This window comes from Macaca thibetana, chromosome 11, assembly GCF_024542745.1.
Source record: "Macaca thibetana thibetana isolate TM-01 chromosome 11, ASM2454274v1, whole genome shotgun sequence".
Taxonomy (NCBI): domain Eukaryota; kingdom Metazoa; phylum Chordata; class Mammalia; order Primates; family Cercopithecidae; genus Macaca; species Macaca thibetana.
In genome coordinates, this window is record NC_065588.1 from 1,678,500 (window position 1) to 1,695,079 (window position 16,580).

The 16,580-nt window shown below is 50.1% G+C and overlaps 1 protein-coding gene across 1 annotated transcript; it reads left to right on the forward strand.

The window, feature by feature from the left end:
* The first annotated feature begins 419 nt into the window (after positions 1-419).
* WNT5B (Wnt family member 5B) lies at positions 420-16,331 on the forward strand. The gene is made up of 4 exons (XM_050747106.1): positions 420-572; positions 1,799-2,046; positions 9,144-9,436; positions 14,927-16,331. Exons 1-4 carry the CDS (start codon positions 493-495, stop codon positions 15,383-15,385), a joined length of 1,080 nt encoding a protein of 359 aa, XP_050603063.1. The 5' UTR covers positions 420-492; the 3' UTR covers positions 15,386-16,331.
* Positions 16,332-16,580: the final 249 nt, after the last annotated feature.

A 16,580-nucleotide genomic window follows, 5' to 3' on the forward strand; every position in this document is an offset into this window, starting at 1 on the left:
AATAAGTCTCTGGGCTGAAATGAGAGGTAGGGACGTAGGGGAGTGGATAGGATGGTCCTCGTTTCTTTGGACGTTCTGCAGCAAGGACAGGTGTGTTTTGCAACAGCCTAAGTGGTCTCCCGGGTGCCGAACGGAGGAACGCAGCAAGCTCCACTCTTGAAATTACTTGTTTTCATTTCTGTTTCTGGTTTCTCAGATCATTATTTCTTTGGAAATTAAGCCCTGCGCAGGGCTCCCACAGTTTGGGGTAAGAGACAGAAGTCCTAGGGTGGGAAGATAAGCGGTGGGAGGTGGAGACTGGAAAGAGGCCGAGCTTCTTTGTGGGGAGCAAGCAGCATGTAAGCATCCGTGCACTTTTCTCCACCTCACCCTGGCTCCTGGTGTGCCCTTATCCGCTGGGCTTCCACACTGACTCTCCATTTCTGTTTTCTCCAGGGAGCCCTACTCTGGAAGCTGTCAGTCCCAGGGCACTGGGGAGGGCTGAGGCCGACCATGCCCAGCCTGCTGCTGCTGTTCACTGCTGCTCTGCTGTCCAGCTGGGTTCAGCTTCTGACAGACGCCAACTCCTGGTGGTGAGTGAGAGGGGCTGAGGTCCTGCCTGCACAGCCGGAGGCCGCCTTCAGCGGCTGAGATGAGGAGGAAGGACACCGTGTGTCCATGGTCCCTTGATTCCTAGGAAAACTAAGGGCCTCTTTTATCCCAGGAAAACTGAGAACACTCTGTGCCTCTCTCAGCCCTTACCTTTGTCAGGGTTCCCTGAGGATAAAGGATCCGTTCATTTGATTTTTTTTCTCTAATCCTGTCCACATTCCCTTTTCCTTGGACCTTCCCTCGTGCCCATGAATTGTTAGAAATTGCTCTTGGGTTAACAAGAATATCAATACTTTGCAGTTTTTTGTTCCTTTGTTTTGTGTGTTCTGCTGGTAGGAGATAGAATTCCTCTTTTCTAAGTCTGAAGGCCAGATGAGGGGTTCACAGCACCATGGGTGGCTGGCTTTCTTCTTGTGTTTTAAAGGCTATTGTCATTGCCAAGTTGACATGGAAATGGCAGGCAATCACCACCTATTTTGCATGGTCTCTGCCACTAGCATTTTTACTCAGATGGCAAATCTGCAGCCTTCTCATCTAACACTCTATATGGGTGGTAGATGATGAGCAAAAGGGAGAGCCTCTGAACTGGTGAAGAGTGGATGAGAGGAGGCTCAAAGTGAGACATGGCAGTGAAAACATGTAGAATAGATCGTGATGTATGTAAAGTGATTGGATATTGAAGGCACAAGGGGAGTCCCATGCAAAGGAATTGATTGCTTTCATGGCTTACCATGCACTTGGGCTGCATTGAACTAGTCACTCCTATTCCTTGAATGAGGCCTGTGCTCTCCCGTTGGGGTTTGGCTCCTTTTGCCCTCTACCTAAAATGAAGAGCTGCCCCCCACCCCTTGTCTTCTTATCTGCCTGCCCCCCCCCCCCCATTCTTAAGATCCAGTTCAAATTCTGGCCATTTCCCTATAAAGGCTTCTCTTCAGCCTTAAGAGCTATTTTCCTCTCTGATCACAGCAGATCCAGACACTCGAGTCTGGCTGGGGCATTTGGCCTCTCGCATGTCCTTTGTGTTCATGCCTCAGCTTCCTTCAGTTTGTCCTTTGAAGGCCAGAACTCTGATTTACTAATTTTTCTTTCCAGGGCCTTGTACACAGGGAAGCATGCCCTAAATGTGCTGAATGAATGACTTCATGCTGCACACGGGCGCATGCTCACGCCTGGGCCTTTCTTTCCCCTTTCTGGATTGCTGTCACAGGTCATTAGCTCTGAACCCGGTGCAGAGACCCGAGATGTTTATCATCGGTGCCCAGCCCGTGTGCAGTCAGCTTCCTGGGCTCTCCCCTGGCCAGAGGAAGCTGTGCCAACTGTACCAGGAGCACATGGCCTACATAGGGGAGGGAGCCAAGACAGGCATCAAGGAATGCCAGCACCAGTTCCGGCAGCGGCGATGGAACTGCAGCACGGTGGACAACGTGTCTGTCTTTGGGAGAGTCATGCAGATAGGTAAGAGGCCATTACAAGAGGGCTCGGCTAAGGAACTGCACTCGTTTGGGAACAATGAAGCACTCTCAGGACTGGCACAGGGAGAACCCAAATGGAGCCTAACTGGGCTCTCTCTAGGCTTGGCAGCGGTGTGCACCAAGCACCGAGAGAGGCACATGAGGAAGTGGGCTCTGGGAGGCTGCAGGAAGCACATGCTTCATGGTCCTCTAGCTCTCTGCCTTCCAGCCTCACCTGGGGCAGGCTGCTTGGGACTCATTGAGAGGGGGCAGAACATCTGAGTTGACTTAGAGTGGATTAGGAGAGCCGCCCATCGCCACTGCCTTTGTCTCTCAGCACAAAAAAGAGCCTTGGGTAGAGAACCAGAAATTGCATCCCTGAACGTCTGTTGGATTTTTGTCTTTTCCACTTGAACCTTTGAAACAGAGATAGAAATGTTGGGCCAAACTGGTGATAGCTGTCACTAACCCAACCCCATCCAGTCCCAGCTTTTTCATTTGAAAGGGATGTGTGAACCTGGGGGAAGGGGTTAGACGAAAGAAAAGATGAGAGGGAGAGGGCCAAGTCTTCCTGGATTCCTGTCCCTTCCCCTCTCCCACTGCTGGCCTAGGATTCTTGGGCTACCCAATGGCTTAGATGGAGGTGTGATCTGAGGTCTAATTGTTTTCGGTCCTTTTGAAATGCAATCCTCCCCTCTCTGGCAAGAAATTGAGAAATCCGGCCCTATTCTACTGGGTCTTATCCCCAGGGCCATAAAAGCGAAGTGTTAGAATGCTGTGTTCCTTCTGCCTGACATTCTCCCAGAACACCTCCCTTCAGAAGGTTACCTGAGGCTGGAGTTTCCTCAGAGAGGGATTTCAGCCTGGCAGGGGAGTTGGGGAAGTAGAGATTTCTTCGTGCTCCTCTCTTAGGGAGGATACTCAGAAGGCTCCTTGCCCCTCCCACTTATTCCAGACCTCTTTCCCTACCCTCTCTGTCCATATCAAGAAGTAAGGCCCAATACAGTGGCCTGTAATCCAGCACCTTGGGAGGCTGAGGCAGGAGGATTGCTTGAGGCCAGGAGTTCAAGACCAGCCTGGGCAACACAGTGAGACCTCTGTCTCTATTAAAAAAATTTTTTTAAGAGAGAGAGGGGGCCGGGCGCGGTGGCTCACGCCTGTAATCCCAGCACTTTGGGAGGCCGAGACGGGCGGATCACAAGGTCAGAAGATCGAGACCATCCTGACTAACACGGTGAAACCCCGTCTCTACTAAAAAAATACAAAAAACTAGCCGGGCGAGGTGGCGGCGCCTGTAGTCCCAGCTACTCGGGAGGCTGAGGCAGGAGAATGGCGTCAACCCGGGAGGCGGAGCTTGCAGTGAGCTGAGATCCGGCCACTGCACTCCAGCCTGAACGGCAGAGCGAGACTCCGTCTCAAAAAAAAAAAAAAAAAAAAGAGAGAGAATTAAAGATGGGGAAAGTACACGTTGAAACTCGCTCCTCTCTTGCTTCCTTCGGTATCAACTCAGGATGCATGAAAGGAAGGTCCTAGTGTTCCTGGGACAGGCTTAGGGGCGGCTTTCCTAACAGAGTGGACTTGGGGGTTTAGTGGGATTTACTTACAGTTTATTGATTCTTCTCAAACCCACTTGGCATTTGTCTCTTCTTTCTGGCGAAAATCTTGGCAGCACTCCTGCCCTGTGTTGTGGGCAAGGAGACTAGGACGGCCCAGGTGCAGAGAGAGTGTCCTCTGATCTCTTCAGTGGAGTTAATGTCTCTTGGGGAGCTAATGTAGGCCTGATGTTGGCTAGATCCTTTTCATGTGTATTTCATGTGCCTAAAGGCCCCAAAGTGAGGCTGCACCTTAGGAAAGAAAGGGGTTGGCAAGAAAAGACACCCCGCTGGGTTCAGATGTGCACTAGGTGCCTAGCGAAAGCAAACCCTGTCGAAGACAGCCCATCTCTGTGTGCCCTATTCTGTTACAAAATGGAACCCTTCTGTTTGCCTGATTTTCCCCTTCCTTTTTATAGCATCACTGAAGGCTCATGCGACCTGGGAGGCTGTCCTCCCTTCCTCCCCCCTGAGCCCAGAGTAGCTCCTGGTGAGTCCTCGGTCGCCCTATCTTGAGAATGACGAAGGCTTCCTTTCTCCTTTGAAGCTGCTGCGAAAGTCGGTCACCAGAGGGCGGCAGAGCAGCTTGGAGGAGCCTCTGCCCGTTGCCCAGCCTCTGCCTAGGGAGCTTGGAGGCACCTTGGGCTGCTATGGAACAGAGAGGGCATGAAATTGTTCTGCTCTCTCCTGTAGGGAAAAGACATGCATCCCTCATGGCTGTTTTTTTTTTTTTTTAGCCGTTTATTCTTGAGATGGTTAGAGATTCAGCTCTGAACTGTTGCATATATAGATAAACCCCAACGTTGCATGTCCATTCTGAAACCCCGAATTACCTCTTTCTTGCTGAAGGTAGCAACAGTAGATGGCACTCAGTAGGCTTACCCAAGGGCCCAAAGGCTGCCCCATGAAGGCAGAGCTACCCACACTCAGCTTCTGATGAAGCCCCGACTGAAAGAGGCAGGCAGCGCTCCAGAGGGCAAATCTGGACCCCAAACCGTCATGATAGGGTAGAATCGTCTGAGTACAAAATGTCGGGTGTGTTAGTTCAGCTGCAGGTACGTGATTTTAAAAGGCAGTTCTGAGAGGGCTGATTCAACTCTGAAAAGTGTGTTTGCTAAAGAATGATAGAAATAAATCAGACATATGTAGCTTGGAAAAGTGAAAATGTAAAAGACTTAATAGTTGTTTTCAAACACGGAAGAGCTGTCAAATGGGAAAGGGATTATACACAGTGCAACTGCAGCAGGCAGAAATCATAAGGAGGCATATTTCAGCTTAATACAAGAAGGAGCATTCTGGTGATTAGAGTCATTTAAAAAAAGATGGAATGGATTGCCTTGAAAACCCAGCCCACTTCTCTGAGGAACTCTGTAGAGGGCAAGCTCCCGGTGGATATGGAGGATAGCTCGGGGCTGAAGCTTGGGAGGCTCCCTCCGTTCCAGGATTCCATGTCAGGTGGTTGAGGCTGCATTTTAAGGAGATGAATTCCTCAAAGTGGGGCCCAGACCCTCCTCCCTGAGAGCCTCTTTGGCCATCTTACCATCCCCAGTGCTCCTTATCTCATTCTGAGCCCCGTAGACCAGGTCCTATTGGCCAAATCATGAGTGTAACTTCCTGCCATCATTTCGGTTTTTCTTGGGCTATTCTTATTTCACAACTGACCAGAAGCCAGCCACTGGTTCATAGAGAAAAACGGACTCACTCAGCATGGTCTGTTTGTAAACTTCACTGTGTCATGCCCAGATAATCAAGAAGTAAGGCCAAGGGGGAGATTTCTCTAGACCTATTGATTGATTTCAGACTGCTTCCCTTTCTACCTTCTAAGACAAGATGTGGGATTCTCCCTGGTTTAATCTCTGAGATCAGGATTGAATCTGTTTCCTGCTAAGAATCACTCCCTTCTCTCTGTATCTTAGTCCCTATAAGTATCATTTGTTATTTCTTATAACCGCTTTATTGAGATATATAACTCACATACCATGAAATTCACCATTTTAAAGTGTACAATTCAGTGGTTTTTAGCATATTCACAAGGTTGTGCAACCATCACCACTATCTTTTTTTTTTTTTTTTTTTTTTTTTGAGACGGAGTCTAGCTCTGTTGCCCAGGCTGGAGTGCAATGGCCGGATCTCAGCTCACTGCAAGCCCCGCCTCCCGGGTTCACGCCATTCTCCTGCCTCAGCCTCCCGAGTAGCTGGGAGTACAGGCGCCCGCCACCTCGCCCGGCTAATTTTTTTTGTATTTTAGTAGAGACGGGGTTTCACTGTGTTAGCCAGGATGGTCTCGATCTCCTGAACTCGTGATCCGCCCGTCTCGGCCTCCCAAAGTGCTGGGATTACAGGCTTGAGCCACCGCGCCCGGCCAACCACTATCTAATTCCATAACATTTTCACCACTCCATAGAGAAACTGCATACTTGTTAGCTGTCACTCTCCATATTCCAACCCCCAACCCTAGGTAACCACTATTCTTTCTCCACGGATTTGCCTATCCTGGGCATTTCTTATAAACGGGATTATATAATATATGGCCTTTCGTGACTGGCTCCTTTTACTTAGCACCATGATTTAAAGGTTCATCTGTGTTGTAGCCTACATATATTTCTTTTCTTTTTTTTTTTTTTTTTTTTTTTTTGAGACAGGGTCTCACTGTATTGCCCAGGCTAGAGTGCAGTGGTGTAATCATAGCTCATTGCAGCCTCCAGCTCCTGGGCTTAAGCAATTCTTCCACCTCAGCCTCCTGAGAAGCTGGGACTACAGGCACATGCTATCATGCCCAGCTAATTTTTTTTTTTTGAGATGGAGTTTCACTCTTGTTGCCCAGGCTGGAATGCAATGGTATGATCTCGGCTCACTGCAACCTCTGCCTCCTGGGGTCAAATGATTCTTCTGTCTCAGTCTCCGATTAGCTGGGATTATAGGTACCTGCCACCACGCCTGGCTAGTTTTTGTATTTTTAGTAGAGACAGGGTTTTACCATGTTGGCCAGGCTGGTCTCGAACTCCTGACCTCAGGTGATCCATGCTCCTTGACCTCCCAAAGTGCTAGGATTACAGGCATGAACCACCATGCCCAGCTTAATTTTTTCTTTTTTAATGTTTTTGTAGAGATGAGGTACTGCTATGTTGCCAAGCTGTTCTGAAACTCCTGGCTTCGAGTGATCCTCCTGTCTCAGCCTCCCAAATTGCTGGGATTACAGGTGTGAGTCACCACACTCAGTCACTTTTTATGGCTGAGTAATATTCCATTGCATGGATAATACCACATTTTGATTACCCATTTACCCACTGATAGTTTGGTTGTTTTCATTTTTTGCCTGTTATGAATAATACCACAAGAAGCATTCCTATGCCAGTTTCTGTGTGGACATATGTTTTCATTTCTCTTGGGTATAAAGGCACTCTCAAGATATTGCAGGTTTGCACGTTTGGTTCCACTGTACTGCAATAAAGTGAATATGCAATAAAGTGAGTTGCATGAATTATTTGGTTTTCCAGTGCATATAAAAGTTATGGTTACACTATTCTATAGTCTATTAAGTGTGTAATATTACATCTTAAAAAAAGGTACATTCCTTAATTAAAAATATTTTATTGCTAAAAAATGCTGACAGAAACACAAAGTAAGTACATGCTATTGGAAAAGTAGCACTGATAGATTTGTAGCAGGATTGCCACAAACCTGCAATTTGTAAAAAACGCAACACCAGCCGGGCGTGGTGGCTCGTGCCCGTAATCCCAGCACTTTGGGAGGCCCAGGCGGGCAGATCACAAGGTCAGGAGATCGAGACCATCCTGGCTAACACGGTGAAACCCCGTCTCTACTAAAAATACAAAAAATTAGCCGGGCGCACTGGCGTGCACTTGTAGTCCCGGATACTCTGGTGGCTGAGGCAGGAGAATGGCGTGAACCCAGGAGGCGGAGCTTGCAGTGAGCCAAGATTGTGCCATTGCACTCCAGCCTGGGCGACAGAGTGAGACTCCGTCTCAAAAAAAAAACCAAAAACAAACAAAAAACGCAACACCTGCACAGCAGAGGAAAGCTGAGCACAGTAAAACAAGGAGCTTTGCCTGTGTTCTTAGGAGTGGGATTGCTGTGTCCTGTGGGAACTCTATGTTGAACCTCGTGACTGTTAGCCTTAGACTGCCAGATTGTTTTCCAAAGCAGCTGCACCGCTTACCATTCCCACCCACAGTAAGGGAGGTTTCTGTTTTTTCCATATTCTCACCAACTTGTTATTGGCCGTCTTTTTGATGATAGCCATCCTAGTGGATGTGATTTGGGCTTGCATGTCCCTGACAGCTTAAGTATTCTGAAACAGGCATTTTACTGAAATAGAACATATATTATATGAATTTTTAGGTGGTTCACCCCAACAGTAAAGGGGAGGAACATAGTTGGGATTTTCTACTGGAAAATGATCTGGGTATTAAGAGGGACCGTGATGAGTGTCTGGAATTGTAGGTGCTATAAATGTGGTTCCCAGTGCTCTTGAGTTAGCAGGCAGTGTGGATCCTGTGGAAGAGAGAGGAAGACAGCGTGGATCTTTCTAGACACTGTAATTCTAGTTCATTTTTGACTCCTGGCCTCTGCCACTGTCTAGCTAGATAATGGCAGCAGTACAGACAGACAGATGTGCAACTCATAGAGTGATGAGAAATGGCATCTGTGAGGGAGATATTTGTTAGGCTACAGTGTCCTACTCTTGATCCCATGATTTCTTCCTTAGCCTTCCGTTCGACTCCCGTGTTCTATGTGTTTCTGGATGCCTGTTCTCCCCTCCGCTGAGGTCTCCCTCCTAGGAACCGTGTTCTATGTGTTTCTGGATGCCTCTTCTCCCCTCCGCTGAGGTCTCCCTCCTAGGAACCTACAGGTCACACAGGCTCTTCTGCAGTGGGTATTAGTGAGGCCAGGGCTGGAGGGACTTTTGTTTTGTTTTGTTTTTGTTGTTTTCTTGTTTGTGTTTTTGAGACAGTCTCACTCTGTCGCCCAGGCTGGAGTGCAGTGGCCCCGTCTTGGCTCACTGCAACCTCCGCCTCCTGGGTTCAAGCAGTTCTCTGCCTCAGCCTCCCAAGTAGCTGGGATTACAGGCACCCGCCACCACGCCCAGCTAATTTTTTGTATTTTTAGTAGAGACGGGGTTTCACCATCATGGCCAGGATGGTCTTGAACTCCTGACCTCGTGATCCACCCGCCTCGGCCTCCCAAAGTGCTAGGATTACAGGCGTGAGCCACCGCGCCCGGCCAGGGACTTGTTTTATTCTGGGTGGTTTCCTAGGGCTGAGCTAGGGCCCAGAGGCGGAAATAAAACTGAGCCGATTTCAGCCCATTATAAAGAGACGCTTTCTGGCATTAGAGCTACAGGAAGCGAAAAGCGCTCCTCCTGAGCCCCCTGCCCCAGGAGTGTCAGCAGAGGCTGCGGTGTGCGGGTCAGTCGGGGAGATGGGGAGAAGGACAGTCGCTGGGAGAGGACAGTGCACCCCCTCACTGCCCCTGCCTCGTTTTGCAGGTAGCCGTGAGACCGCCTTCACCTACGCAGTGAGCGCCGCAGGGGTGGTCAACGCCATCAGCCGGGCCTGCCGCGAGGGCGAACTCTCCACCTGCGGCTGCAGCCGGACCGCGCGGCCCAAGGACCTGCCCCGGGACTGGCTGTGGGGTGGCTGTGGGGACAATGTGGAGTACGGCTACCGCTTCGCCAAGGAGTTTGTGGATGCCCGGGAGCGAGAGAAGAACTTTGCCAAAGGATCGGAGGAGCAGGGCCGGGTGCTCATGAACCTCCAGAACAACGAGGCTGGCCGCAGGGTAAGCTGGACCTCCCCGGCCTCCCCAGCACTGCAGACCTCCGGGGCTGTTCCCGGGCTGTGCCACCAGCTGTGGCCTGGCCATCAAGGAAACGGGTTCGTCTGACCGTGAAGATTCTTACCTACAATTCCAAGTTTAGATGTCCACACTATTGAACAAATCCTTTTCAAAATGCCTCACTTCCCAATGGGCACATGTGCTTTTGTTTGTTTTTTGTTTTGTTTTGTTTTTCACTTACTTTATTATTTCACAGTTCCTAGAGGACTTAGGTGCAATGTTTGGATCAGAATTCCAGACATAAGGATTAGAGCAGAGCTCTTGTCTTGGCCACCCCTGCTTTGCAACTTGAACAGATAATGCGATTGGGTGTTTAGGCCATTAGACCTCATCTAGGGTTTATGCTCTGTTAAAGGCTCGGGTAAAACCAGAGTCGACTTTTAAGAACTGCTATCATACGTATCCAGAAACCCAGTCAAAAAACATATTCAAGTACTAATGACAAACACACTTCTGTGCTAGGAGTGTTTAAACCTAAGTGGAAGTGGGAGAAGACAGCCATCTGTTTAAGGTTCACGGAAACAGCCTCCCCAGTCTCATGTAAGATGTGACCGCCTTTTAAGCCTCAGTTTCAGTAGAAACAACAATGCAGGTTTGAGGGGAGCTTGGTTCATTGCACGTGCAGAGCACACCTGGGCAGCAGCTTCAGGGCCCCAGGTGGCGTGCTGGAAAGCGGGAACCCTCTCCGCCTGCACCTTGTTCGTGAAAACCCCTCCTCTGAGCATGCATCCGGCCTCCACTTTTCTTTGCTGTCCCCCATCATGGCTGCCTCTGCCACACGAAACTGGAGGGCCTGCCCCGCGAGACTGGAGGGCCTGCCCCGCGAGACTGGAGGGCCTGCCCCACAGGAAGCTCTGCCTTTTGCTGCTTCTGCATAGTCAATGTTGATAGGGACCGAGGGCGACATGGGTGTGCACCCGGGTTTCCCCTGAGAAAGATCTGAGGTCTGAGCACTGGGTGGCGAGAGGCTCTTTCTCCTGCAAAAAGAGCTCTCAGGAAACAGCACAGACTTCTTTCTTGGAGTGTTGTCCCCACTCGGGTCTATGTCAAGCCAGCTGGCTCTGGTTCCCAGGTGACGTATTGTAACAAAGATGAACTCACTCAAAAATGAGAATGGTGGCCAGGCGCAGTGGCTCACGCCTGTAATCCCAGCACTTTGGGAGGCAGGCAGGTGGATCACCTGAGGCCAGGAGTTCGAGACCAGCCTGACCAACATGGTAAAACCCTGTCTCTACTAAAAATACAAAAAATTAGCTGGGCATGGTGGTGCGCACCTGTAATTCCAGCTACTTGGGAGGCTGAGGCAGGAGAATTGCGTGAACCTGGGAGGTGGAGGCTGCAGTGAGCCGAGATCACACTACTGCACTCCAGCCTGGGCAGCAAAGCAAGACTCCATCTCAAAAAAAAAAAAAAAAAGAAAATGGCAATTTCTTAGAAGTTTAATGGTGGCACCCTGGTGATTCAGTAACAGGGTATGAATATATGCCTCAAAATTTCTTTACATAGCAAAATCTAAAAATGTGAACTCATGAGAGGCTGGGCATGGTGGCTTATGCCTGTAATCCCAACACTTTGGGAGGCCGAGGCGGGTGGATCACCTGAGGTCAGGAGTTCAAGACCAGGCTGGCCAACATGGTGAAACCCCATCTGTAGTAAAAATACGAAAAATTAGCCATACGTGGTGGCACACGCCTGTAATCCCAGCTACTTGGGAGGCCGAGGCAGGGGAACTGCTTGAGCCGGAGGTTGCAGTGAGCTGAGAGCGTGCCGCTGCACTCCAGCCCAGGCAACAGAGCAAGACTCTGTCTCAAAAAAAAAGAAAAGAAAAAAAAAAGTGTGAACTCATATATTGGAGCACATATCAAAGAAATGGAATAGGAAGTGTCTTTTCTCTGAGTGGGGATTTTGTGGTATTGGCTGGATGGAATGTGGTGCACTTGTGTGCATAGCATCACCCGCCGTGGGGTATCGGGTAGAGACCAGAGTGGATTATTTGCCCAAGGGTCTTCCTTACACCTCCCCTATCCAAAGGCTACTTTTGTTTCCCAGAAAAGGACGTGTGTAAGGTGGTGTCAGTCTGTGGTGATGTTAGGAGTTCTGGTAGTTGCTAATCCAGGGCAGAGAGACTGGAGGCATCTCAGGTGACTTCTGCTCAGGGCGTGTGTGCAGCCTCCCGGTCTCTCAGGCACCCTGTCCGTCTCCCAGTCCATTTGCCCACGTCTTCGGGTGTCTGAGCCTGAGGAGTAGAGACGTCAGTGAAGGGGTTAAGATCCACACTTTATCTCTTGAATGCCCAGAGTCGATCCAGTTTTTGAGATCCTAGTTGAAACACTGCCCTCCCTAGTCCCCGTTGTTAGTAGTTTTTCTCCCGCCTGATCTTCAGTCGGGTGTTCTTGCTCTTCTCAAGTATTCCTTACTCCACCTCTGCCTTGGGAGGTTGGCAGTAGGTTCCTGTGGGCAGGGATTGCCTTCTCTACCCCTTTGTTTCAAGCGTCCCTGTGCTGTATGTGGGTGGGGCAAATGGATACGCACAGAGGAGTTCCGTGTTGCCTCCTCCGGAGAGGTCAGATTCACAGAGGCTGCTTTCAGCTCTGCTGAGCTGTGCTATGGTGTCCGCACGTGCCTGTGACCAGGCAGGTGCCACCCACTCTTCCCCTTTCCCCTGCTGCTGAGTCCGTCTCACTTTATTGCCCTTAATTGTTTGTTGACTTGTCTGGGCTCTTATCTGGCAGCCTTCTCTCCCATCGAGCTTGTTCTGGCTCCACACCTTCCCTGTCTGTCTCCCCGCTTAGCCCCTTCCTTCAGGCGCCACACCTCTCCTCTTCCTTAACTCCTTATCTCTCCCTTGCCTCTGCCTGCTTCAGGTTGGGAATTCCTGGCCCTGTCTATTTTTTATCCTCTCCAAGGAACAGGCCTCGGCCATCAGTCATCATCTGAGGCCGGAGGTATTCACTGCCTGCCTCCTCACACCGACACACAAAGTTCTCCAGCAAGGACTGAGTGATGGCTGGGATGGAAAATAGACAAGTATTTTAGAACCAGATTAAAAAGAAGAAAAGATTATCCAGGATCTGACGTCTTGACACAGAGTCAATCTTAAGCTCCTTTGCCAGAAGTTTCTCTTGGCCTGCAAGAGCATCTGATAGCTCCTTCTTAGACAGTGGCGACAGCACCCGCGGCTGATGTTGTTCTGCCACTGAAGGGTTTGTAAGCATTTTCCAGATAAAAGCCTGGTGCCTAATCCTGTGACATTCCTGTCTGTCACCAGGCTCAACACACCATTAGATAGAAGTGGAAGAGGAGCTGAGAGGGCTTTTCCAGGGACAAATTGTAGAACTAAAATATTTTTTAAAGCTTTTTTTTTTTTTGGCTTTTTGAGTTAGCAGTCTGGGCTGAAAATTGGCATTTCCCCCTATCGCCTACAAAAGGAGCTTGTGTGTGTGTATATATATATATGTTGATATATATATATATCAATAGTAAAATATGAAAAAAATTGCAGATATTCCTATCTCTACAACATCTTTGAATTAGGGAAAGGATGGAGGGGGTGTTTAAACTGGTGCGCTTCCTCTTGGATTTGTTTTCCTAAAATTCTGGTCCTTGCCCTCCAGAGTCTTGCTCCGACTCTCCTTCCCCAACTCTGAGTGTTTGCCCTGCAAGAGATGCTTATCCGTGCCCTGAGCTGCTAAGCAACAAGGTGCGCAGTTTCCAACCCTTAATGTTTCCTTCTCTCAGCAATGCCAGACGCCTGTCATCCCTCTCTAAACCAAGGACCATTTCCAGAGGAATGTCAGGCTGCAGCTCAGACCCAGGGCATTTGGGCCGGAAGGGTAATTGCAGGCCCCGTCTTTGAAGTGTCTGTGGGAATGGGGTGTCAGTTCCTTTATGTCTTGGACCTGGAGCTGCCCGGCTAAGTGCTGGTGCCTTTCACCTTGGGAAGAGCCTTCCTTTCCTTCCTCCTCTGCTCTAAGCCAACTTTGAGCCCCAAGATGGGAGTGGATAAGTGCTTGTTGTTCTGACTCCTTTCTGGGTGGCCTTGGAGGTTAGTGAGCCTCTCTAGAGCTTCAGTTTTTCCACCATAAAATAGTGGGAATAATTCCGTCCCGGAAAAAACTCAGGAAGACTTTTGACAACAGTCGTATGCACTGATGATGGCTGTGCTGTCTCTTGCACCTGCAGTGGTCTCTGCTTAGCTCTGAATAAAGACACAGTCTGGGGGCTCTTGAAAAGAAATCTAAGAGAAACCCTTGAAAAATGAGTCCTGACTCAGTTGGTGACAATGGCTGTGCATAAGAAAATGGTCTGCAGCCGGCTTGCGTTTTCATCCCGCCATCTGCACGCCTGGGCCTGCTGCCAGGGTTGGTTGCCATGGTGCGTCCGTGTGCTGCCGTTGAAAGCACTTTGTACGCAGCTTTCTGGTCTGCTCTTGCTTTTACGTTTTGATTTGGGATAACTCAAGTTCGCATCTACTCCACGTTGCGATGTTCTGTGACTTCTGGGTTAGACTTGTTTTCGACAAAGTGCTCCCGCAGGCAGGCCCAGCCACTTGCAGTTCCCTTGCACGTTGCCTCACTGTGTCACTCCGCCTCTCCCGGGGGGTCTGGGGGCTGCTAGAGAGGAAGACAAGTGGTCTTGCTTACAAATGGATGGCGTATGGCAAGACTCCTGATGACTCCATGGAGCTAGTGACCACGTGGCAACATGGGGAAAGGGGCCATTTAATTCTCAGGGTATTTGACAAGATCAGGGAGAGTTTTGGGCTAACCAGGGCTATGCCAGGGATTTCTGTGATAGGCTTGTGATACAACTGGATTCTTTTTTCTGACTTGTGCTCCTATCATGCAAAAGCTCGACACATTTTGTTGTTTTGTTGTGTTTTGCTTTGTTTCTAGAGATGGAGTCTTGCCCTGTTGCCCAGGCTGGAGTGCAGTGGCACAGTCATAGCTTGCTGCATCCTCAAATTCCTGGGCTCAAGTGATCCTCCTTCCTTGGCCTCCCCAGTAGCTGGGACTACAGGCACTAGCCACAGTGCCTGGCTGTATTTTGTTGGATATTATTTATTTGTTTGAGGCTTTGATCAAGACGGAGATATCTTTGTTTTCCGATTGTGAAAAGGATGCATTGATTGTAACAGGTTTTGAAGAATGAGAAACTGATAGAGTAGAGAGTGAAAGTGCCTCGGTGCCATCCTCTTGGCTGATAGGAACAGGTTGCCTTGCCTCCCCGGTGTTATTTTCTGTGGCGCCCCTTTCATGTTTTCCCTCTGAGCACCCGAGCACCCTGGAAGGATCTTTGCATGCATTTGAAAAGCTATCTCTCCCCATACCCTACCCGCCCCTCCTGTGTCCGAGGCCTGTGACTACCCCAGCCACCCTCTGGGCCTCTTCTGCCGGGATCCTCCTTTTTACTCCCTTCTTTCTCCTCCCCTAGGCTGTGTATAAGATGGCAGACGTAGCCTGCAAATGCCACGGCGTCTCGGGGTCCTGCAGCCTCAAGACCTGCTGGCTACAGCTGGCCGAGTTCCGCAAGGTGGGGGACCGGCTGAAGGAGAAGTACGACAGTGCGGCCGCCATGCGCGTCACCCGCAAGGGCCGGCTGGAGCTGGTCAACAGCCGCTTCACCCAGCCCACCCCGGAGGACCTGGTCTACGTGGACCCCAGCCCTGACTACTGCCTGCGCAATGAGAGCACGGGCTCCCTGGGCACGCAGGGTCGCCTCTGCAACAAGACCTCGGAGGGCATGGATGGCTGTGAGCTCATGTGCTGCGGGCGTGGCTACAACCAGTTCAAGAGCGTGCAGGTGGAGCGCTGCCACTGCAAGTTCCACTGGTGCTGCTTCGTCAAGTGCAAGAAGTGCACCGAGATCGTGGACCAGTACATCTGTAAATAGCCCGGGGGGCCTGCTCCCGGCCCCCCTGCACTCTGCCTCACAAAGGTCTATATTATATAAATCTATATAAATCTATTTTATATTTGTATAAATAAATGGATGGATGCTAAATAATGAAAAGATGAAAATGGAAAGGAAAAGCTTATTTAAGAGATGCTGGAGATCTTTGAGGAGTGGACTTTGCTGGTTCTCTCCTCCTGGTGGGTGGGAAATGGGGCTTTTTCTCTCCCTCTGGCGAGGACTCTCAGGATGTAGGGACTTGGAAATATGTCCACCATGGCCTGGAGGAGGGAGGTTGTGGTTGGATGGAGGAGACGAGCTTGTCTGGAAGTCTGGAGTCTTTGTTGGTTAGATGACTGCCTGTGACCCTGGCCACTAGGCCAAGAGGCCCTACGAAGGTGGCGGGAACTCAGCTTCAACCTCGATGTCTTCAGGGTCTTGCCCAGAATGTAGATTGGTTCCCTAAGAGGCCTGGTGCCCTCTTACTCTTTCATTCCCGTGCATATGTGCAGCATCTACAGTTTACAGGAACGGCTCCTTCCCTAAAATGAGAAGTCCAAGGTCCTCTCTGGCCCAGTGACCACAAAGAGCTCTGCACCTCCTGGACTTTGGGCCTGCCTTTCCAGCGAGAATTCTTCATCCTCCACCGTTCACTAGCTCCTGCCTGAAGAGGAATGGGGGCCGTTTGACCTGACACGTCAGGAAAGCCCTGAGCTGAATGTTTGCGCCTGGGCTGCAGAAGCCTGGGTGTGTGACCGGGCTGCGTGGACGTCATGCTGTCTTCCCCCCACGGGAGGGGAAGCTTGAGCTGCTGCTGTCACTCCTCCACCGAGGGAGGCCTCACAAACCACAGGACACGGCGACAGGTCAGGCTGGCGGGCCCGGCGTGCTCATCATCTCTGTCCCAGGTGTACAGTTTCTCGCTGACATTAAATGCCCTTCGTGGCGGTTTCGCTCCCTTTCCTTATTTGGACCCACACTGACCTTTCATGAGTCTCCTTTTATTTTGTATTTGATCTTTAGAACTCTCCTCCGCAGTGTGGAAGAGGGTAAGGAAACTGAGACTCCTTAGACTATATAGTCTGGTGATTAGGGAGAGGGACAGAAGAATGTTTTGAGAATTAAATAAGGTGATGCATTTAGGCATCACCCCAAGGACTAGCACACAGTTAGACACTCAGGAAGCGGTAGCCAT